Source organism: Erinaceus europaeus, chromosome 7 (assembly GCF_950295315.1).
Source record: "Erinaceus europaeus chromosome 7, mEriEur2.1, whole genome shotgun sequence".
Classification (NCBI taxonomy): Eukaryota; Metazoa; Chordata; class Mammalia; order Eulipotyphla; family Erinaceidae; genus Erinaceus; species Erinaceus europaeus.
The window spans coordinates 18568234-18591566 of record NC_080168.1 but is presented as its reverse complement, the minus strand read 5'-3'; the positions used below and the strand labels follow the sequence as shown (position 1 = coordinate 18591566).

The following is a 23333-nucleotide window of genomic DNA, read 5'->3' as shown; positions in this document are numbered from 1 at the left end:
GCACCACCACCTGTGATATCTGTTATCCGTAGTCATGGATTGTTGCAAGGACCTACGTCCTCAGAGTCTCAGAAATAACTTGAGTGGAAGTTAACCCTGACTGTGAACATGCCCAGCCCCTAGAAGGACCCTGTGGATTTCAAACTCCTTGTCCTTAGCCTGCTTTACTGAGGAAAAGTGCAAATTAATTAATTAATTAATTCAAAAGAAAAGCTCTATTTACTTTAAATCCTCCAAGGTTCTATATGGTTGAATTTATAGCTTCTCTCTGAGTATGAAATATTATATCAAATAGCATAAATATATCAGGTATGTCAAAAACAGGTTGTCTGAGGACCTTCAGAACCAGAAAAGATGGGTGGGTGTATGAAGACAGATGGAAGGACGAACTTTACATATATATTTTTAAAAAGATGCAATGGATGGATGGATGGATGCACTGCACCTTGTGGCAATTTTTTTTCTTTATTCAATAGGACAGAAATTGAGAGGGGAAGTGGAGGGAGGGAGAGAGATAGAGAATAAGAGAGAGAGACAGAGACCTGCAGACCTGCTTTACCACTCATGAAACTTGAACCTAGGTCCTTGCATATGGTAGTGTATGCACTTAACCAGGTGCACCACCACCTGACCTACTATTGTAGGTTCTTTATTAAGCTTCTGAATAGTGACTTAAGAATTTTGTTCTACTAAATCAAATTTACATCAACACAGTAATTCAAGCAAATAAATAAATAGCCTGTCAAGAGACGGCATCTGAAGTAGACATGTAGGTATGGCCTCTTGTTTGGGGTCTGATATTTAGCATCATCTTTAGGACGAGTGAGCATAGCCTGTGCTCACCCACACCACTAGAGGACAACCACTTCACTGTGGCTGCCGCATCATTGATGTTTCCTCATGTTTCTTTCCTCTCGCTGTGGTTGGGTCACAGCGTGTCTTTTTACCTTCGTTCTCCAACTTACTTCATAAAACAACATCTCATCAGTTTTAAAGGAGATTTCTTCAAATTAACTTCTGTAAGACCTTCTAGTACTGGACAGAAGGTGATAGGAGAAGTAGTAAAACTAGGTCATTCACCAGCCTATAGCAGCTAGACATTGTGTTCAGTTCTGTTCAGGGCTGATCGAGCACTGACCCCCTTGCATCACCTAACTTCCATGCATTGTATGATTGTCCTCTGTAAGGCAAGCCCTAAATTGCACATTTGCAAGAGTTGCTTTCCTAAGTAGTATATGCATTTTCTCTTTTATTTATTTATTTTATTTTTTTACATTTTATTTATTTTATTTTTCCCTTTTGTTGCCCTTGTTTTTTTTTTTTTTATTGTTGTTGTAGTTATTGTTGTCATTGTTGTTGGATAAGACAGAGAGGGGAAGAGAAAGATAGACACCTGCAGACCTGCTGCACTGCTTGTGAAGCGACCCCCCTACAGGTGGGGAGCCGGGGGTTCGAACCGGGATCCTTACTCCGGGCTTTGCACCACGTGCCACGTGTACTTAACCTGTTGTGCTACCATCTGACTCCCACATTTTCTCTTTTTGATTGTCTTGTGGCTTCATTACTCCAGACTGACTGTTCCTTCTGGTAGAGACTCTAGAGAGGCAGGAGAAAAAGAAAGGGGAAGAAGCTGTATTACTGAAGCTTCCCTCAAAGGCAGTGAGTTAGGCTCAAACCTGGGTTGTGCACATGACAGAGCAGCGCACTATGTGAGATATTTTGCCAGCCCAAAATATTGGCATGACTGATTAATTTTCTTTTTTATTACTATCTTTTTTAAAAATGTGTTTTAACCAGAGCACTGCTCAGTTCAGGCTTATGGTGGTGTGGGGGGTTGAATGTGATGCCTTGGAGCCTAGGTAATAAGTCTTTTTACATAGCCACTATGCTGTCTTACCCGTTGACTGTGCTTTCTTACTATGCCCTGGTTTCTATAATATTGATATGAATTATCCCGGTTCGTGCCCCCAGCTCCCCACCTGCAGGGGAGTCACTTCACAGGCGGTGAAGCAGATCTGCAGGTGTCTGTCTTTCCTCCTCTCTCCATTTCTCTCTGTCCTATCCAACAGTGATGACATCAATAACAACAACAACAACTGTAACAATAATAAAAAACAACCAGGGCAACAAAAAGGAAAATAAATAAATAACTATTTAAAAATTTTTAAAAATATGTTGATATGAATTATATAAACTACCATTACTCTTTTGAGATCAAGATAGGAAGATAAAAATACGGTCTTTATCCGTTGTTCTACATGGAATTTAAACATGATGGGGAAAATACTACATGCAAACTAAAAACTGTAACGTCTTCAGCATTACACTAGCTTTTAGCAGTCTGACATACTTTCCCGGTCCTTTTCTAAAATAGCAGTGTGCATCTGCTCATGAGAAAAACAGCAGCATTGCAGATTTTAGTGGTGTCAGCTGTCACTGTTCACTGTTCTCACTGGCATCCATTTTGATGTGCTTAAATTGTTAAATTCCAGAGTTTTAGTCAAGGTTATGTTATGATTCACTGACCAGTAACTAGTAATTTCATTCAAAATAAAAAAAAAAATCTACAAAAATATGGTGTTTCACATAATTCCTGGGGGCCAGCAGGATGGCTCATTGGAGAGGATTCCTGTATTCTCCCCGCGGTCTAGCCCAACCTCCACAGCACTGTGGGAAGCACTGGTGCTGTGGTGTCTTCTCTCTCTCTCTCTCTCTCTCTCTCTCTCTCTCTCTCTCTCTCTCTGTCTTTGTCTTCTCTCTTTCTCTCTCTGGAAAATTCAGCTGGAGGACCCAAGTCACAGTGAAACCTTCATAACAAAAAAAGGAAAAAGAAAGAAAAGGAAAGAAAAGAACATGCTGAAGAGCTATGTTAATTGACATCGTGATTTTTGTATCAGGGACCGTCAGGGTCTTGTTCACCTCCTGTGTGGTAGATTGAGGCCCAGAGTAGTTAAAAAAGACTTTCCACAGGTTCTTAAAATGTGTAGATGACCCTGGATCAAATTCTAAAGAGCCAGTTCTTGGCAACTTGTGGCTTAATTTTTTATTATTATTATTGTCTGTGTATATTTCCTTAGATGACAAAGCACTACTCTGAAGTTTTACATTTTGATGTAATAAAACTCACCATCTAGGTAATTAGAATGAAATCACTGAGATAAAGACCAAAGGAACATTTTAAAGATATGACCAGGAAACCAAAGACTGTCATACACACAACCACTTAAAAAAAAAAGTGCTTAGTTTATAGTTTTAGATTTATAATGTTCTCTCAAAGACATCTGTCCATTCTAACTCAACTTCTAAAATCCTTCTGCATTCCCATCAGCCTCTGGATTGGAATTTATCTAATTATAGGACACGTCCCTTATAGAATGTAGCCTGACTATGTGTTAAGAAAGAGAGCCAACTGGCACTATAAAAATAAGAGGCTGTTTGCTGTAGTCACACCCCCACTGAGAGCATTAAAGGAAGGCCTTGTGCGGTGTGCACCAGTGTCCCTGTTTCTCTCAGCCTTTTGTTTTCTCCTGCTAGGAGGGAAAGTTGTTTGCCTTAAGCCTACTGAGTATTTTGGCCCTTTTCATGTTAAAAATGGAAAGGGCATTTCTTCCTCTGCCTGACATGGGAACTCATAGGACTGCCATCACCTTCCCTGATCAGAATAGCTAGAAGAGCTGTTATAAAGTTCAAGTCTGCATTCAACAGGGTGACCCACAGGCTTGCATTGGTGGCCTGTGTCAGCAGAGCGCACGGTAAGTGCTCACTGAGGGCTCTGATGCAGATTCGGATTAAAATGGGTGTTTGGGAAAGGCTACCAGCTTGCTATGGGAGTTTGCCCTTGTCATAAGAGCAAATGAGACTGATTCATGAGACAGAGCTGTTGAAGTCCTTACAGCAATTTGGTTCCTTCCTTCCTTCCTACCACCTATGAATTCTGTTCTTCCTTGCATCATTATAGATCACTGCCACGCAGCGCACATTGTACTTGGTTCTCCTTGAATTGGACTGTCTTCAAGATTGCTTCCTAAGCCCAGCTGGTTGAAAAAAGAAACTGATTTCAGATTGTGCTGATGTGCAAACCACTTTAATCGATGACTTAAAGTGACTGCTTGTGGCAAAACAACAGAAGCTCTTAACCAATTAAGATGTTTAGGGAGAGATGTTGGGCTTCTGTTAGAATAGTCATTAATCAGCTAAGATGTGTTAAGATTTGTTGAGCAACAGCTTGGAGTCCTGGCTTAAATGCAATACAAGAGTTTTGGTCCTCCCCTTCCAAATTGTAAGCCCAAGGCAAAAAAAAAAAAAAGTGCTGACTCAAAAAGAAGTGGCAAGTATAATTTGGGACAGTTAATCCTGTCTGCTAACTCTACCCATCTTTACATTAAACTTTAAACTGGCATGCCTGTTCCTTTGGCCAGATATGGAATAATTTCTGAGGGACTTCAGACTATATTCACATGGATGGAGAGGAAAAATTAAGGCTGTAAGGCTTTTTTTTTTTTTTTCCTTAAGGAGTCATATCCTTATAATAGTGAGCCTCCATGGTGGAATTAGTGGCCTTACATTCTAATTTTTTTTTTTTTTTTTACACCAGAGCACTACTCAACTCTGGCTTATGGTGAGTGGTACGGGGAATTGAACTTGAGACTTTGGAGCCTCAGGCTTGAGAGTCTCTTTGCGTAACCATTATGTTATCTGCCACCACCACTAGTGACCTTGCAAATACCTGTTATCTTAAAATCTTGTTACTCATTCTTAAATCACACACACATAATTAAAAAGAACAGATATAAGTTTATAGTCTGTAGAAGAAAGCACTTTGTGAGACTAGTTTAACCCTTGAATTGTTTAGTAATATATTGCTTGATTTCCAAGTAGTGAAGATTTTCTAAGTTTCTTTTTTGTTGATTTTTTTTCAGTTTAATTCTATCATGATTGGGAGCTACATTTTGAATGGTCTTAGTCCTTTCACATTTATTAACACTGTTTTATGATTTAGCATGTAGTCTAGTTTCCAAATGTCCTTTCAAAGACTATGTACTGTGCTGTTGCTAGGTTGAGGGTTAAGTGTCAGCTTGGTCTGTCTGGATGATAGCTTGCTCAGACCTGTGTCTCTATTCATTCTGTGCCTGGGTCTTTTCTGTGGTATTTTGAGTACAGAAATCTATTCATCTTGATACCCTATAGGCTGGTAAGACCTTTATCACTTTTGTCTCATCTAACTAAACAAAAATCTAGAGAAACAAGTCATTTTCTCCAGGTACCAATAAACACCTTCAGTTCAGGGAAAAAAAAATTTTTTAAGTGAAAGGCTTCCAATATTGAAGTTTTAAGAAAAATAGGCATAGATATATGTAAACAACATTGTATTATTTCTCTTAGAATCCTCTGCTTCATAGGAGTTCATTTATATTATTAAATTACAAGCTTACTCACTCCAAGAAAAAATATGTAGATTACAGGAACTTATTAGACACGGGGGTGATTAGTGGTGAGTAACAAAAACTAGTTTTCTCAAACATAGATTTATTGTTGATTCATTATTTGTCTTCTATGTAGAGAAGAAAATATATGGAGTAACTAAAGTTGAATTATCCCAAACTTGTCTTCATTTCTAATTTCTCTTTTGGTGGACTCTAATGAAACCAGAAAACTTAATACATTGAAGTTTTGAAGGTATGAAATTATGGGGAGAGTTAATCTACAAGCCAGAGGCTTGCCCTCAGCAAATGTTTCAAATTGCTAGACTTTCCTGAGGTCAGTAAATGAAATCAAATAACTTCTAAGGTCCTTTTTAATATTGACCACCAAGTAAATGAGTGATAAACTGAAAGGCAGATAGAGGTAGGTGGTGCTGCTGCAGACAGATATATTTTTATATGTAAAATATAGTGAAGTGAGGAGTTTGCTCTTTGGACAATGAAAAGTTAGAGTGCAATAAAATAAAATAAAATAAAATATAGGGAAGTATAAGTTTTTTGAGTTTCACCATCAGTAAATACCAACCAAAGATGTGGTCCGGGAGGTGGCGCAGTGGTAAAGCTTTGGACTCTCAAGCATGAGGTCCCGAGTTCGATCCCTGGCAGCACATGTGCCAGAGTGATGTCTGGTTCTTTCTCTCTCCTTCTATCTTTCTCATAAATAAATAAAATCTTAGAAAAAAAAAATACCAACCAAAGAATAATTTCCTTCCATTTAGAACTGAATTGTTTATTATCTGCTGATGATAGTATCTTATATGTTTCAAGATGACTTAATTATTCCTTAAGCTTCCCATTAAAAATAAGTACACCCTTATTAGAAAAAATCAAATAGTGCTATAGTGACACATAAGCTAGAAGGAGAAATCTCCTTTCCAAACATTTCTTATACTCACATTCTCTGTTTTTCTCCCTCCCACAGATACTTTATTTAACTATTTTCCTCTTTGTGAAATTGGGTGAAGGGTGATAAAAGAGATCTAGACTATTATTCTACAAAAACTTTATTTAATTCTTATCTTCTGTGAAATTAGGCGAAGCAATTAAAGCAGCAGAAGGGGCACGTACCACAAAGGAAATTTTAGACCTTCTGCTTTGACTTCAAGTGCAGTGGGAAACCATTGAAGCATTCTAAGTACAGGATGATTTGATTGACTTAGGCGTTTATTTTATTTACAGATTGTGTTTGCTATTTGCACAACATGGAGAGGAGAAAAAAAAAAAGAGCCTCATTCTGACACATGGGACTCTGGGGATCAAACTTGGAACCTCATGCTTCCAAATTCGGCACCCTACTCACTGTGCCATGTCCTGGGCCCTGGCTGACTTAGGTTTTATTATTATTATTTTTAAGTTTTTATTTATAAAAAGGAAACACAGACAAAAACCATAGGCTAAGAGGGGTACAACTCCACACTATTTCTACCACCAGAACTCCATATCTCACCCCCTCCCCTGATAGCTTTCCTATTCTTTATCCCTCTGGGAGTATGGACCCAGGGTCATTATGGGGTGCAGAAGGTGGAAGGTCTGGCTTCTGTAATTGCTTCCCCACTGAACTTGGTTGTTGGTAGGTCAATCCATACTCCCAGCCTGCCTCTCTTCTTTCCCTAGTGGGACGGAACTCTGGGGAAGCGGGGCTCCAGGACACATTGGTGGGGTTGTCTGCCCACGGAAGTCTGGTTGGCATCTGGAACCTGTCAACATATAAAGCCAAACAAATTGTTGACTAATCATGAACCTAAAGGCTGGAATAGTTCAGATGATGAGTTGAGGGATCTCCATTTTGTAGATAGATAGTAGACCTATTTTAATTATATTCCAAAGGGCCCGTGACTATACTAGTTTGTTTGTTTGTTTGTTTGTTTAGCCTGACATCTGATATGCAGGTGGATCCAAATTATTGTCAGGGGAGATGATGATGTCATGGCTGGAAAAAGGACTAGAAAGCTGGATCAGGGAAGAGAGTAGCTCCCAAATAGGGGAGGGGTATAAATATTGTTGACTGCAAACCCCATTCAATTTGATGTGATCTGGGGCCCATATTCAGCTTAGGAGCCTATGTGACCTCTGCATCCCTGTAGATCTGGGTTCACATTCTGTGGTCATGAGTAGGAACGTCCCAAGCTGCCTCAGTTTCAGGACCCTGACTTAGGTTTTAGAAGACGCTCTGTGAGTCAGAAGACTGCGGTAGTAATTCAAGTAAAAAGTATAAGAAAAAAGCTCAGAAATTTTGATATTTTGAAAGTAGAATTAGCAGGGTTTGCTCATGACTTGGAAAATAAGATGTATGAGAAAGAAATGTCAGGGGTGACTTATGAGTGTTTTAGCCAAAGCAACTCTTTAAGGAATTGGGTTTTACTTTAAAAGGGTATGGGGAGGAGAAAGGAAGGAAGGGGAAAAGAAAGGCACATTAAACTGGTTATGTAGATCTCAACTTCAGGGAAAAGGTCTCAGTTGTAAATGTGCATCTAGGGAGAAGTCATCCTGGAGATGCATAAGAGTGGACTAGAGATTTCTGCTGCTCTTGCTTTGCCTCTAGAGTTTCCTGATAAGTGCTTCTGAATTTTTCTAATCTTTCATTTTCTCATTCACCTCTCTCTCTCTCTATCTCTTTCTCTTTCTCTCTTCCGTCTATACTGCCACTATCCTAATTCAGGAGTTTACTTCTTCCTCATTGGATAGCCCTAGCATGCTACACTAAGTACACTCGGACCTGTCTTGTTTAGTCCATCCCATATATTTGTACAGTTTAGGTTCTTCTTTTTTCTTTCTTTCTTTTTTTTTAGGCAGAATTCTGCTCACCTCTGGCTTATGTTGGTGCAGGAATTGAGACTGAGAATTTGAAGACTTGGCCGGGAAAGTCTTTTGCGTAACTACTCTGCAGTCTCCCCAGCCCCAGGTTTAATTTCTTCTGTAGCACAAATCTGATAGTGAATCAGTCCTTCTGCTCACTTGCCATGTCTTTGAAATTTCCAGAATGTGTTTTCACCCTTTCTTCTTTCTTTCACCCTGTCCTCACCCATCCTCCTACAGCTTCCTTCTGAGAGCCCTGGACTCGAATCAGACTCCATTCTTGCTAATACCCTGGTGAAATGGATTTTTCTACCTCTGTATGTTTTCTCATAGCATTCCTTCCATAAGAGATAATTCATTCAGGGGTCCAGTGGTGGCGCACCTGGCTGAGCACACGTGTCGCAGTGTGCAAGGACCCAGATTTGAGCTCCCGGTCCCCACCTGCAGGGGAAAAGCTTTGCTGGTGGTGAAGCTGTGCTGCAGGTGTTTTTCTGTCTCTCCTTCTCTGTCTCCCTGTACCTTCTCGATTCCATTAAATAAATAAAGATAATAAAATAAATAAACAAGAAATATCCATTCTTGGAGCTCCAGTGGTGCAGTTAGCGCATGGTGCTTATGCAGAACTGTCCGTTCTTTTCTTTTTTCCAGATCATGCACTGAACTGATGCTCGTGATTTAAGCGCCAGTGTACCCTGGAATACTGCTGCTCCCAGTAGTTCTTCTTCTCCTTCTTTTCTTCCCCAGTAGTTCTGTCTTAATATGATTTATCAAAGATACCGCCACTGGTCTACCATCAGTGGGTCTACCATCTATTTTTATGATCTCTGAAAATGGCTGGCTAATATTAATTTTGTTTGTTTCCATGGTTGACTTTGACAAAATATGTAACAGCAGAGTTAGTCTTCAGATTCTTTGGATACCACTTCATAAAACCAGAAAAGTACAGGGGGGAAGGGGAATATAGAATGAAAAAGAAAACAAAAGATCTGAGAGGTACTTAAGCAAAGATACCATATAAACACAGGGCATCATTATCAGGTTTTTTTGTTTGTTTGTTTTTGTTTTTTTTTTTTAGGAAGGTTTAGTAGATGAAATAGGATTATTTTAAAATTTCTGACATCTATTTCAGATGCAGTACTTGAGAATGAGGCATTGTAAACATTGTCAACTCTGTGCATAGCTGCGCCCATATCCACAAAGACACATTCAAAGGGTAGCTGTCCACCTTTCTCCTTACTGAGGATCCTGACTCATCATTCACTGTATCCCCTCAACTGATACGTGAATTTCAGTTCCATTCAATTACCGACTTTTAATTGGACCCCATGGCCAGACTGGTCTTCTGTCCTCCAGTGTTTTCTCTTGGCTGCACTGTTACTATGGCTACTTGGTTCCTTCAGCTTTCTTCCTGCATTCATTTTATGACATCCACTCAGGTAGATGAAACTAGACAGATAATAGAAAGTCACGACAGTAAGCAAACACTGTCATCTTACCTGCTGTCCACCTTGACTGTCGTCAGGCTGCTCAAGTCTAGATGGCAAGGTTTTTAATTCGTTTTTATTACCTTTATTTGTCAGATAGAAACAGCCAGAAATCGAGAGGGTAGGGGGAGATAGAGAGGTAGAGACAGAGAGACATCTGCAGCCTTGCTTCACCACCCGCAAAGCTTTCTCCCTGCAGGTGGGGACCAGGGGCTCGAACCTTGGTCCTTGTGCATTATAAAATGTACACTCAACCAGGTGCACCCCTCTCTCCCTCTCTTCTCTCTCTCTCCTTTCTTTCCCCTTCCCCTCTCAATCTCTCTGTCCCGTCAAATAAATTCATTAATTAAAAGTGTTTAATTACTTCCTCCTGCCATAAAGTACTCTTCCTTTGGTTTTTGTCACATATTAACATTGTATCCCAATGCAGTGCAATCCTTTCTGCAATTGGGAAAATTAGTTACACTAACGAGTAGATGTTTTTTGGTATTTAGTTAACTGCTATGTGTCCTATAAATATTGTTTGATAACCTTCATGTTTTCTGGTGCATGCTCAATTAGATCACTGTTGGTTAAATTGAGTTTTCTAGTAAAAAATTTTAAAAACTATAAAATACTATGGAACTCACCAGTTGGCCAGGAAACTTAAATTTTTCCCACTGACCTGGGAATAGATCTAGTTTTAAGACCTAACTTAATTTAGATAAGAAATATTATCCAGAACTAGAAAAAAAATGACTCATCCTAATGTTTTTCTATATAAACTAAGTTTACAACCAGTAGACTAAATGGACACCTTGTTTCTGGCTTCTCATTTAGCTCATGCTATCACCCTTTTTTCTAGAGTGAGTTAAGACCTAGAGACCTTCAGTAACACCCTTCCTGGGGCTACAGTGTAGGACTCAGTCAGCTCAGATGCAAACAAAAATCAAAGGCGAGAGATCTCGTCTCCTAGTCTGCAGGAACAGGGTTCTGACAATAAAGCCTGTGCTTCTACTCTGCTCCTTGTGCCTGGGGTTTTAATTTAACACATCAATGAGAAGGCAGCTTTTTAAAAGGGGTGTGTGTGTGGGGGGGAGACACCCAGCAGGGATTACTTTTATTAGTGCAGTTTGTAAGAAATTACTACATTTAATGAGAAAATCATTAAGCATGAAAAAAATAGGTTGTGACTGAACTTGTCGAGCTTAAATGGCAAGGTTTCAATTGAAGTTTGTTGTTTTTTTAGTTATTGGTAGGAAAAAAAATAATTAAAAAATAAAAAAGCAGGACTGTATCTGCACTGGTGAGGTAGTCAGTATTTCATGTAGGTTCGTTCAATTTCCTGTACTGCTGGTCATGCATAATATTGGGCTGTGTCATTCTTTTCTGTGTCATATCTATTGGCTTTTTCCTGTTCTTAAAAGGAAGGTGAGCAGACAGCTTGTGAGATGAGGAAGTTGGGAGAAGAGACATAATTTCTAGAAGGGGAAGAAGCGGAGAAGGGGTAGGAGTAGAGAGAGCTGTGTCTACCTCGTGGTTTAGCTGCTTCAAAACCAGGCAGCAGATGAATGTCATCTTCAGCTTCACGAAACTTAGTCTTTTTTTTTCTTTTACTTTTCTTTTTCCTAGTTCTCTTTCTTCTGTGACTTCTTTTTCCTAACAAGAGTATTTCACTAAAGACCACAAAACTAAAAGACAGGAAAGCCAGCACCAGGAGCTCAGACATCCAGGGCAGACTGCCTGGGATCTTATGCCAGCTCTCTCAGAAATGGAAGCAGAAAGGATGGTTAAGTTAATATCATTTTGAGGAAAAAATATCTAAGATGTCTTCTTTTTGCACTTAAATTTCAAGTTGACTTCCTAAAGGACTCAGTGGTGTTAGTGAGCGGAAATCAAACCACCATCCACTGCAAGGAAGCAAAAGATGTTTATTCACGAATTCGAATCCAGGCCGAGTGGTGACTGACAGCAGTCTACCAGCTCAACCCTGAACATGGCTCAAACCACACAGTTTATAGGAATTCAGACTACACTCAGGGAAGGGGAACACATCACCTTATCAACCTATATCCAATAACATGCTATAGAAAATGCAAAATCCAGTCATTTCAAACCTAGCAAAAAGCGTGATCCACTCAAAGCAAAGCGCGGGCTAGTTTCAAACATTGCCGAGTCACACAACCAATAGAATCTAGCCAGGTAGGGTCACCACATCCTCCCACCATCAGCTGCCCCTTCCTGGAAAATAATTTCCTTGTGCAAAGGCCCTGATAAGCCTTGCCTGTTTGCAGGGTCTTTCAAGCAACTTGCAAAACAACCGATGGCCTTCACTGATTAGGTCCTGTTTTTCAAGGGGAAAGGGCAAGGAATTTTCCATCTCACACTATAAGCAACTTATACTGAAAGGAACTTAAAAACTTCTACATAAAAAGGGAACTTCAAGGCTACTGCCTTTTACAAGTGGGAGGTATTCTGTTCCCCAATGACCTCACATCTCGAATTTGCCATGACCCACTCTGATCTACTAGGTTAACCCTGAAAGGAAAGGAAGTAATGTATAGCTCTAGCCATCTCTCAAGTAGAAGTAAAGGTTATATTGTTATTATGAGTCTTATTTTTGTAGAAACGCAGCTTTAAAAAATTTTATGATGGGTGGGGGGGGATGACGGACATACTGTTAAATATGCTTGCGAACCTTTCCAATAGCTTATTGAGGGTCATTGTACCCTACCTCACCAGAAAGAATGTATGCATTCTATCCTCCCTTGTTATTTAAAGTAAAGAATTCCTTGTTAACTGTACTTCCTAAAAATATTCAGCGCATGATATAGTGTCTGCCTCTGTGGACTCCTAACAACACACTCTCCCAGTGAGCCTCAGACCCACTTGTACCCTCCCCCGTGTGTATGCAGTGGCTAGTGCGTGTACACAGACATGGACACTATACTTGTGGTAGAAAAGCCACAGGATGCAACCTACAGGTTACATTTCCCAAACACCTTCTTCTGGCTTCCTGCTGGGTTCAGCAGATCGGAGCCCATGACTGGAGATCCCAGATGGAGGATGAGAAAGGCCAAGAGTCTCCTTTTCTCCCTTCAGTGTAGATCAGCCCTTCGTGGTATCTGTTACCTTAGTCCAGGTCCCTGAGCTCTAGTTGAATGAACCCTGCTGAATTCTTTTCTTTTCTCCACACTGCTAAAGGATGCTAAGGCTTCTTACTATTCCTATTCTCAGGGCTCTAATGCTGCTCTCCTTCGGTTTCACAGATCTTCATCACCTGTGTAACTGTGACCTACATTAAATTTCCTGTGTTGACTGTTCAGACTTGTTGAATGTTCTATTCTTCTGGTTGGACTCCAGTTGGTATACACACAATCACTGCCTACAGTAGCCAGTTTCCACCCTGTGTAGAGAGGTGTAGGATGTCTGTTTCTGCTTTAGTTGTCTGTGTTAAAGCAAACTTTCTGTTTGTTTGTTTGTTTGTTTGTTTATTTTGGGGGGGGTGCTCAGGGGAGCTGGACCCTGTGTGTGCACAGTTTCACTGTTCTGGGCCATGTTTTCATTCAGATAGAGAGCAAGGGAGAGAGAGACAGAGACACCATAAGTCCAGAACTTCCTCTGTTGTCATAATACCTCCCATATGTTTGATGCCAGGGTTTGGACCTTGTCCACACTCATCACATTGCAGGCACCTTACCTGGAAGTCAGCTTTCCAGCCCAAACTTGCTTCCTTATTAGACACTATTATTATATACATTTTGGCTTAGTACAGTGATCATATTTTATATGCGGATCATTTAATTTAGAGCACACTTGGACTACTTAAAATGTATTAGCTAGTAGACATTACTACTTTTTACTCACTTCATAACTAACCTGATCATGTATTTATTTGATTAAAGTGCTTTATCTTTATTGTCATGTTCCTACTTTGTCAAGATGCCACTGGCATTGATAATGTAAATCTGTTCCTAACGTTAAAAACTTAGTTTACTGTTAACATCTGCAAGATGTGCAGCTCTTCAGTAAGTAAAATTCATCAGAGGCACTGAGACAGTGTGAAGAATTAAATTGAAGAGCATCCTTAATGTTGCCGGGCTTCAGCAAAGTCGTTTGAGACTGCCTTGCTGTCCTTTTTGTGTAATATGTGACAGATGAATGAACCCACTGCATTTCTGGCTCTGTCAGAGGGAGGAGAAAACTCTCCATAAAGAACTTACTTTTTTTTTTTAATTCTTTTTTTTTGATATATATATTTATTTTATTTATTTATTCCCTTTTGTTGCCCTTGTTGTTTTATTGTTGTAGTTATTATTGTTGTTGTTGGATAGGACAGAGAGAAATGGAGAGAGGAGGGGAAGACAGAGAGGAGGAGAGAAAGACACCTGCAGACCTGCTTCACCGCCTGTGAAGCGACTCCCCTGCAGGTGGGGAGCCGGGGTTCGAACCGGGATCCTTATGTGGGTCCTTGTGCTCTGCGCCACCTGCGCTTAACCCGCTGCGCTACAGCCCGACTCCCAAAGAACTTACTTTTAAATTGCTGGAAACATCCTCTCAGAGGACAGAGGCAGTCAGTGAACATAAAATTAGAGACTGACATGGCTCCTGGCTAATTTGGTGTTTTGGTCCTTGTCAGTGCACAGAAGAATCTCCATCTGTAGTACTCTGGGTGGTAATGAGTGGTTTCTTGTAGGAGGGTGAACATGTTACAATTTAGAGTCAACTAGGAAATACTTCCATTTTTCCTCTCCACCACACTTCTGAATCTAGGTATTATTTTTACTATCTCACCAAATTATTACTGCACCCAGACTAATTTTTTGTGTGAAAACAACTGAACTAGTTGAATGCTACATGCATGTATTTAAAGACATCAAATCTGGATTATTTTATTTTTTTTAAATCAATACTTTTTTTTCTCCAGGGTTATTGCTGGGGCTCAACGCCTGCACTATGAATCCACTGTTCCTGGAGGCCTTTTGTTGCCCTTGTTGTTTATTGTTGTTGTTGTTGGATAGGACAAAGAGAAATCGAGAGAGATGGGGAAGACAGAGGGGGAGAGAAAGACATCTGCAGACCTGCTTCACCACTTGTGAAGTGACCACCAGCCAGGGGCTGGAACCGGGATCCTTACGCTGGTCCTTGCACTTCGCGCCTTGTGCTTAAGCTTAACCCGCTGCACTACCGCCGGCCCGTTTTTTTTTTTTTTTTTCTTTTAATCTAGAATAGATACTTAGAGTTTGAAGACTCTTTGACAGATCGTCATTTCCTGAGTTGTACCCAAAGATGAATGGGCCTTCCAATGAATTTTTTTTAATATTAGCTCCTAATGAGGATTATTGAGTCTATGCCTAATTCTGAAAATCATTTTTGTGAAGTATAATTGGGGCTGTGTTTCACTGAGTACTGAGACTGACAGGCCATCCTTCAGGTCCATAATTGACGTAGCAGCAGAGAAAAAGTCCCCTGATGATCATATATGAAGATGAAAATGGGTCGGATAGTTGTAGTTTTTGCAAAGCACTCAGCACTCGCTAGTTGTTGCCCAGACTCCTAGTTCTAAGGGCTCCCTGGCTTTAGACCTCAATCCTTTATGCTTTTTTTCTTTTTTTTTTTTTTTTAATTTATTTTCCCTTTTGTTGCCCTTTTTTTCATTGTTATTGTTATTGATATTGTCATTGTTAGATAGGACAGAGAGAAGTGGAGAGAGGGGGAGAGAAAGATAGACACCTCTGCAGACCTGCTCCACTGCCTGTGAAGCGACTCCCATGCAGGTGGGGAGCCGGGGGCTCAAACCAGGATCTCCTTATGCCAGTCCTTGCGCTTTGCGCCACATGCCCTTAACCCGCAGCGCAACCGTCGACTCCCCCTTTATGCTTTTTTCATTTCTGTGCAGCTGTGGTTGTACTCCAGCAGGCAACTCCCCTGCTGTGTTAATTACCTGTGATGTCATCACTTCCTGTTTTTTTTCCCAGTGGCATTCCCCAGTCCTTCCTAGCTTCCTTCACCTCCATTTCCTGTTACCTTCCCTTTCCTTCCCTCTTAAGTAAGTGTGACTTAAAAAATTGACCTGGAGGGGTCAGGTGGTAACGCCAGGGGCTAAGCACAATGGTGCCAAGCATAAGTATCAGTGTAAGGATCCTGGTTTGAGGCCCCTGCACCCCACCTGCAGGGGGGTCGCTTCACAAGTGGTGAAGCAGGTCTGTAGGAGTCTACCTCCTCCCCCCCCTCCCCCCCCGCCCCCCCTCTTCCCCCCCTCGCCCCCACCCCCCCTTCCCCATCCTCTCTCGATTACTCTCTGTCCTATCCAACAATAGTGACATCAATAACAATAATAACCACAACAATGATAAAAACAACAAAAGGAACAAAAATGGCCTCCAGGAGCAGTGGATTCGTGGTGCAGGCACAGAGCCCCAGCAACAACCCTGGAGATAAAAAAATAAATAAATAAAAAATAACCTTGAGCCATACTCCAGCCCCCAATTTTCTTTTCTTTTCTTTTTAATTTTTTTTTTTTTAATTTTTATTGGCTAGAGACAGAGAAACTGAGAAGGAATGGGAAGAGAAGGAGAGGGAAGAGGGGTTAGAGAGACAGCAAAAGAGAGAGACTTGCAGACCTGCTTCACCATTCATAAAGCTCCCCACCTTCAAGTGGGGTTGGGGACTGAGGACTTGAACCCCGGTCCTTACATATGATAACGTGTGAGCTCAACCAGATGTACCACCACCCAGACACACACACACACACACACACACACACACACACACACACACACACACACACACACACACACCAGTTTTCAAAGGAGCCATTCTTTACCCAGCCACTGGCCATTCATACACATTGGTTTTTTTTTTTTTTTTTTTTTTTTTTGTTCTTGGAACTTCTTTCCCCCCAGCCTTCTGTCTAACCCTTCATCCTCCTTCCTCCTCTACTCCTGGTCATGGACTCCATGTGCTGAACCTTTTGTTTTTCTTCAGGCATGCCCAGCGCTTTCCCTCATTCCTTCTTCATGCTCTTGTTCATCCTGTTTTCTACTGCATGATGGTCATGACGTTCCACTGTTCACTGTCCAGATAAAGTCATGCAAATTTGTGAAGCATTCTTACAGTCATCAGTGATCGTTTTTTTCAAAATCCAGATCAAGTTGATACGTCTGAACACCGATAGCCTCACTCATCGCCTCCTCACACTTAGCCCCTGCCATTCTTTTTTACTCGTATGTGTTACATGCCCTAGGAGACTCAAAACTCCTCAAAGACAAGATTCTTACTTCAACTTAATTATAATCTCCCACCAAACAGAACATGGCATAGTATCTTATATGTCACTCTTATACATATACTGGGTCGATGAATGCAAATAACCAGTGGAGAAAAAAAAGTGTTTACACTTTATCTAGCTAAACTTCTTCATTGTTATCTCGAGAGATGAGCAGTTTGGAGTCTCTGAGATGATATCTGTTGGCCTCTCAAGGCTCTTATTGGTGCTCAGCTCTGTCACTGAATGAATTTGGTAGAGACCATCTCAGATGAAGTAGGCTCCGTTATAGGAAGTGGTAGAAGAAATATCAACCGTATCTGTTACTTTGACTTTACAAAGCTGGAAGAAAAAAAAAAGGAGATAATTTCTGTTGCTTTGACCTTGTTACTGATGAATTTCTGCTCTGCCTGCTAATCAGGGTTTTATTATTTACCTGGTTTTCCCTCTGAACAGGTTTTATGCTTTTCTGAGTTGTAGTCAGATATTAAATCACCACTGCAGGATAGATTGGCAAAGATAAATTGCAGGGAAGTTGTTTGTTTAATCCCTCAAGTTTCTTAAGTACTTTATAATAACGGAGATCATAATCTCCTCGTTGGCAGAAGAGACGAACCAGTTGTAGGAATACTTTTCTCTTGCTGTAAAATCATTTTGTTAGAAAAATAGTTTTTTTTAATCCTTTCCAAATGCTTCATGATTATTGGGAAATAAATCAATGACACTGAATTCCATGTCTTTCATAAGGTATTTAGCAGTGCAGTTCAGTTAGAGGCCCTTTAGAGGCACCTTTATTATTATTTATTTAAAATACTTTAAAGAAAGAGAAAGGTGCAGAGGGAGGCCAGAGCATGTGGCTCAGCTTTGGCTTAAGGTGATGCTGAGCACGGAAGTCTTTTGTGTAACTGTTATTCTGTCTCTCCAGCCTGGCTTTGCACCTTTATTGGTAAGTTTGAAAGTAATTCTCATTGTGCACACACACATTCATAGTTATTAGAATGCTCAGATGAGGCCATGATCATGGCAGACATGCTGTCTTAAAATAGCTTGACCATTCAGCATAATTGCCAGCCAGTTAGCTATGAGTGGTTTCAGGGGACAGATAAGAAGTGATCCTCCAGGTCAGTTCATATCTCCTGGTCTTTTTCTTCTACACAGATTGCAAGGATTATTTTTCTTCTGCTCAGCAACTTGCGTTTCCTGATTCACATTTCTTTTTTCCTTTGCTTTCTTTCATACTGAATTGTTTGTTTGCTTGCTTCTAGAATCAACCTCCAGTTGCCTCCCCCTTGGAAATGATTCTGTTGTTAATGTATTTCCTCTCTCTGTAGCATTTATGACATTACATGCTGACAGTTATTAAATATCATGGCTTACTGATTGCTGAGCAGCATAAAGAATACTCAGGCTCAGCTCAGGGCAGACCAGTTGCAGTGATTTCCTGTTCTAAAGGAACATTAAGACAAGGACTGGACTTTTCTGACTTAAGGTAGATTGTAGAAGATAAGATGTCCCTGACTCATTACTTTTCTCTGTCTTGCATCATGGGACACTTAACCTGAGCAGATTCAGGAGAGGGACTAGAGGATACATTTTCTACAAAATTATCAAGGAAGGAAGTTTTGAATTTCTTGAATGGACCCTAAATTCTGAGGTGAAAATAAAAAGCAGTTTTGTTTTTTTTAAACAAAAGCTTTATGCTTATTTGAAATCCAGAAAGGAACATCTAGCTCTGTTTCCCCTTCTCCTCCTCCTTCATCATTATTGTTGGGGCTCAGTGCCTCTAGTGAATCCACCACTGCTGGTGACCATTTTTAGTTTTATTAGCTAGGACAAAGAATAATTGAGAGGGAAGTGGGAGATACAGAGAGAGAGAGACACATACACCTGCAGACCTGCGTCACTGCTTATGAAGCTTCCCCCTGCTAGTGGGGAGTAGGGGCTCAAACCTGGGTCCTCACATACCATCAGGTATATGCTCCACTGAGTGTACCACCACCCGGGTCCCTCTAGCTCTAATTCCTCTTTTTCTCCCCCCAGAGGTGGTGTAGGGGATTAAACCTGGGACTTTGAGGCCTCAGGCGTGAAAAGTCTTTTTGTATAACCATCTGCTGTCTCCCCTGCCCTCTATCTCTAATTGTTAGCATTTTAGAAATCAGGCATTAGTTACTAATAAGGTTCAGTAAGCACCGCTGAAATGCCCCCACACACACATACACATTTTTGACATTAGCATTTTGCATTTCATCCCCTTTTCTTAGCTACAACCCAAATTTAATTTACTTTTGCATGTGCCCTGACCATGAGACATATCATTCATGATACAAAATGGGTAAGTGCGCGCGCGCGCACACACACACACACACACACACACACACACACACACACACATATTCTTTCTAACAAGTATCACTCAGCTTCAGGAAAACAAATGTCTTCTTTTATGTTCTAGTGAGTTTCCAGCTAGTAAATCACATTGAACAGTTTTTGGATACAAATGAAACGCCATATTTTATGAAGAGCATGGATTGCATCAAAGCCTTCCGGGAAGAAGCTATTAAGGTAACACTACCCTGGTTTGTCTCCTTTTCCTAAAATGTTGGCCATTATCATAGGGAAGGAACATAGATCAGCCCACAAATAAGACCAGGCTTTAGAAATAATAACCATTTCACTACCAATAGCAGTGTATGCCGAGAGAAGAAGTAACTCAAACTCATTTTATGTGCTGTGTCTTGCCGGTGTGTGTGGGGGGAGCAAAAGGGTAAATGAGTGTGATGTTTTATCCCTGGGAGTTTGTTTGGGTTTTGGGGGGATTTTTTTTTTTTCTTCTTTCTTTATTTCCTTTTGTTGCCCTTGTTCTTTTATTGTTGTAGTTATTACTGATGTTGTTGTTGTTGGATAGGACAGAGAGAAATGGAGAGAGAAAGGGAAGACAGAGAGGGGGAGAGATAGACACCTACAGACCTGCTTCACCGCTTGTGAAATGACTCCTCTGCAGGTGGGGAGCCTGGGGGCTTGAACCGGGATCCTTATGCCAGTCCTTGCGCTTAGCACCACCTGTGTTTAACCCGCTGCGCTACCGCCGGACTCCCTATCCCTGGGAGTTTTTATTACATTGTTGTCCTGGCTGTTTAGGGAACCAAGGACATTTCCATTGTAAGTTGACAAAGGATGGACTACTACTTTAAGGATATACATGCTAGTGTAATTACTGAGAAGGGTTTTATGAAGATAGTAATAAGAATCTGAAAAAGTAAATACAACTGTAGTTTATGTGGTTACATAGCTGCTTATCAAATTATTTATTTAGTATAAATATATTCTTTTATTTTAATGAGAGATATACAAAGAGAAAGATCCAGAGACAAGAACACTGCTCATTTCTGGCTTATGGTGGTGCTAGGGGTTGAATCAGAGACCTCAAAGCCTCAGGCATGGGAGTCTTTTTGCATAACCGCTATGCTAGCTCCCCAGTCCAAATTATTTGCTTATGAGAGAGAGAGAAAGAGGGAGAAGACACCAGAACATCACTCAGGTATATATGATGCCAGAGATCAAATTTAGGACCTCTTGCTTGAAAGTTAAATGCTTTATCCACTGCTCTATCTCCCAGGCCACTTATTACACTTCCCCTGATTGAATAAACATCAATTCCTGAGTAGCTTAGGGGCTTACAAAGAATGGGGGAAAAAAGATAAAAAGTTAGAGTAGAATAAAAGATTCAGAGGTAGATGACCCAAATGCCTTACCAAAAATAAGTTTAAAAATAAACTTTTTTTTAGATAATTTTTTTGTTATTAATAGTTGGTGATAAGATTCCAGTGTATAGTTCCACACCACACCCACCACCAAGAAACGCTGGAAGACAAGAATAACTTGGTCAGGTAGAGAAAGATTTGGCTAAATGGAAAAGGGAGTGAAAATAAAGGCCAAGAGAGTTCAGCACCTAGACCATATGCATGAAGCCATGAATTTGATCAACTAGAAGGACATGGGAGCATTACAGAGAGCACCAAATTAACTTCATGAATGCTGGACTGATGCTTCAATGTCTAGATCTGTCTCTGCCTCTAAAGAGGGGGGTGTGGGCATAGGGGCATTGATACAGGAAGCCTGCTGAGCTCTTAATCTATTCGGTGCCTCATTACAGAAATAGTAAAAATATATTTCTTTTTTTTTTTTTCCTCCAGGGTTATTGCTGGGTTTGGTGCCTGCACCATGAATCCACCACTCCTGGAGGCCATTTTTCCCCCTTTTGTTGTTGTAGCCTCGTTGTGGTTATTATTATTGCCATTGTTGATGTTGTTCGTTGTTGGATAGGACAGAGAGAAATGGAGAGAGGAGGGGAAGACAGAGAGGGGGAGAGAAAGATAGACACCTGCAGACCTGATTCACCACCCATGAAGCAACTCCCCTGCAGGTGGGGAGCCAGGGGCTCGAACCGGGATCCTTACGCTGGTCCTTGCGCTTTGCGCCACATGCGCTTAACCCGCTGCGCCACCGCCTGACCCCCTAAAAATATATTTCTATTTTCACACTGCCCCAGGGTAAATAGAGTATCTGATAACACATCTTTACACAGTTGCTACTACACATTCTTATAGGCCTCAGGTTATAAAATGTCTTTAAAAGACAGAGAGACGAGGGAGATAGCCCAGTGGTAGAGCACAGGGCATGCAAACATGAGCTCTCACGTTCAGTCCCTGGTCTCCTATACCAGAGCTGAGCAATGCTCTGGTTCTCTCTCCCCTACCCACATAAGCCAGAAATCCAGAGAAGGAGAGCAGAAGGGAGAAAGCTGTGAATAAGGAACCTTAAAGATACACTTCAGTGTAGAAGTTGCTGCTTTACTGAGATGTTCATTTGCAAGACAGTTGTGATCACACTTTGACAGCTCCCCAGGATGAGTGTCAGCACACCTCACCCTTTGTCCACAGCCCCCTTTCATCTCCCTTCTTGAACCCCTTCCCCTTTTTAGTTCTTAGACCTGGTGAAACAGACCACAGTTTATTAAAGCTTCACTTTTTTTCCCCTTTGCACTGTTTTTTTAATCCCACCCATGAGTACAGACTATTGCAGCCACAAAATTCTAGAAAAAAATAAAAATAAAATTTAAAAAGTTTTTTTTTTACAGTTAGTAAAATGTGAATGCAATTTGGTTAGTTGCTCCTATTAAGGAGTTATTGTTAATTAGTTATGAGCTTTATTTTAAGGGGTCTATAAATATCTTCAGTCCTACATGTTGAAATATTTATAGATGCAATAATATGATTGAAAGTCGCTTCAAAATAATTTGAAGACTGTGGTGGTGAATGAAATGAGGGTGGCCACACAGACAGTGATTGCAGCTGGGTGATGGATACACAGACATTCACCAAGTTCCTGTTTCTGTGTCTGTTTGAACTTGTCTATATTAAAAGTTAAAACAAACACAAAACAAAGAAACAAGGTACCAAACCATCAAAACACTTATGTGTCTCTGGAAAGTTCAGTGTCTTGCAGAGAAGAAACCATTTCTGGTGATCAAGAAACAAAAACTGAAATTTGAACTGCCAATTTCCCATTTCTTAAAGGAACTTTTTGTGTTGTCAGTAAATAGCAGGGGGTTCAAAATATAGAGTGCTTTGAAGTGGGATGACTTTGTGTGTTGGCTCTGACTTTGCCTCCTGTGTTCTCACGTCACCAGTTTTCAGAAGAGCACCGCTTTAACAGTTTCCTGAAAGCCCTTCAAGAAAAAGTGGAAGTCAAGAAATTAAATCATTTCTGGGAAATTGTTGTTCAGGGTAAGATGTCATACAGCTTCTCCAAGTGTTGGCTATTTTCTTCTTTTTTTTTCCTCCAGGGTTATTACTGGAGCTTGGTGCCTGCACTATGAATCTACCACTCCTAGCAGCCTTTTTTTTTTTTTTCTCTCCATTTTATTGGATAGGACAGAGAGAAATTGAGAGGGGAGGGGGAGATAGGGAGAGAGAAAGACAGAAAGACACCTACAGGCCTGCTTCACCGCTCGTAAAGCAACCTCTTCCTCCACTGCTATTTTTTTTTTCTAAATATAAATTATAGCATGTAATGTGTTATATAGGACCTGACTTCCCTGTGGATTTCAGAAATGCTCAGGATTTAATACACTGAGAGTCTTGCTTAAGAAGCATTTACAAAGTCTAAGTCCTACCTTAAGCTCTGCATAGCACGACCTGTTGCTAAGAGGACCTTTCAGTTGGTTATAAAGACAGTATATGCCCCCTTTCAGATTCTCGGGGTCTTCCTACCTGGGTCCACAGTACCTCACCCACACTTTGACCTGCTACAGCCTTTCATTACTAT

The 23333-nt window shown here is 40.7% G+C and overlaps 1 protein-coding gene across 1 annotated transcript in view; it reads left to right on the top strand.

Annotated features, from left to right (window-relative positions):
- XRCC5 (X-ray repair cross complementing 5) overlaps nt 1–23333 on the top strand; it is a 108768-nt gene that overhangs the window by 71080 nt on the left and 14355 nt on the right. The window contains exons 16-17 of the mRNA XM_060193945.1: nt 19459–19568; nt 22696–22792. Coding sequence (XP_060049928.1) covers nt 19459–19568; nt 22696–22792 — 207 coding nt within the window. The remainder of the gene's footprint in view (nt 1–19458; nt 19569–22695; nt 22793–23333) is intronic.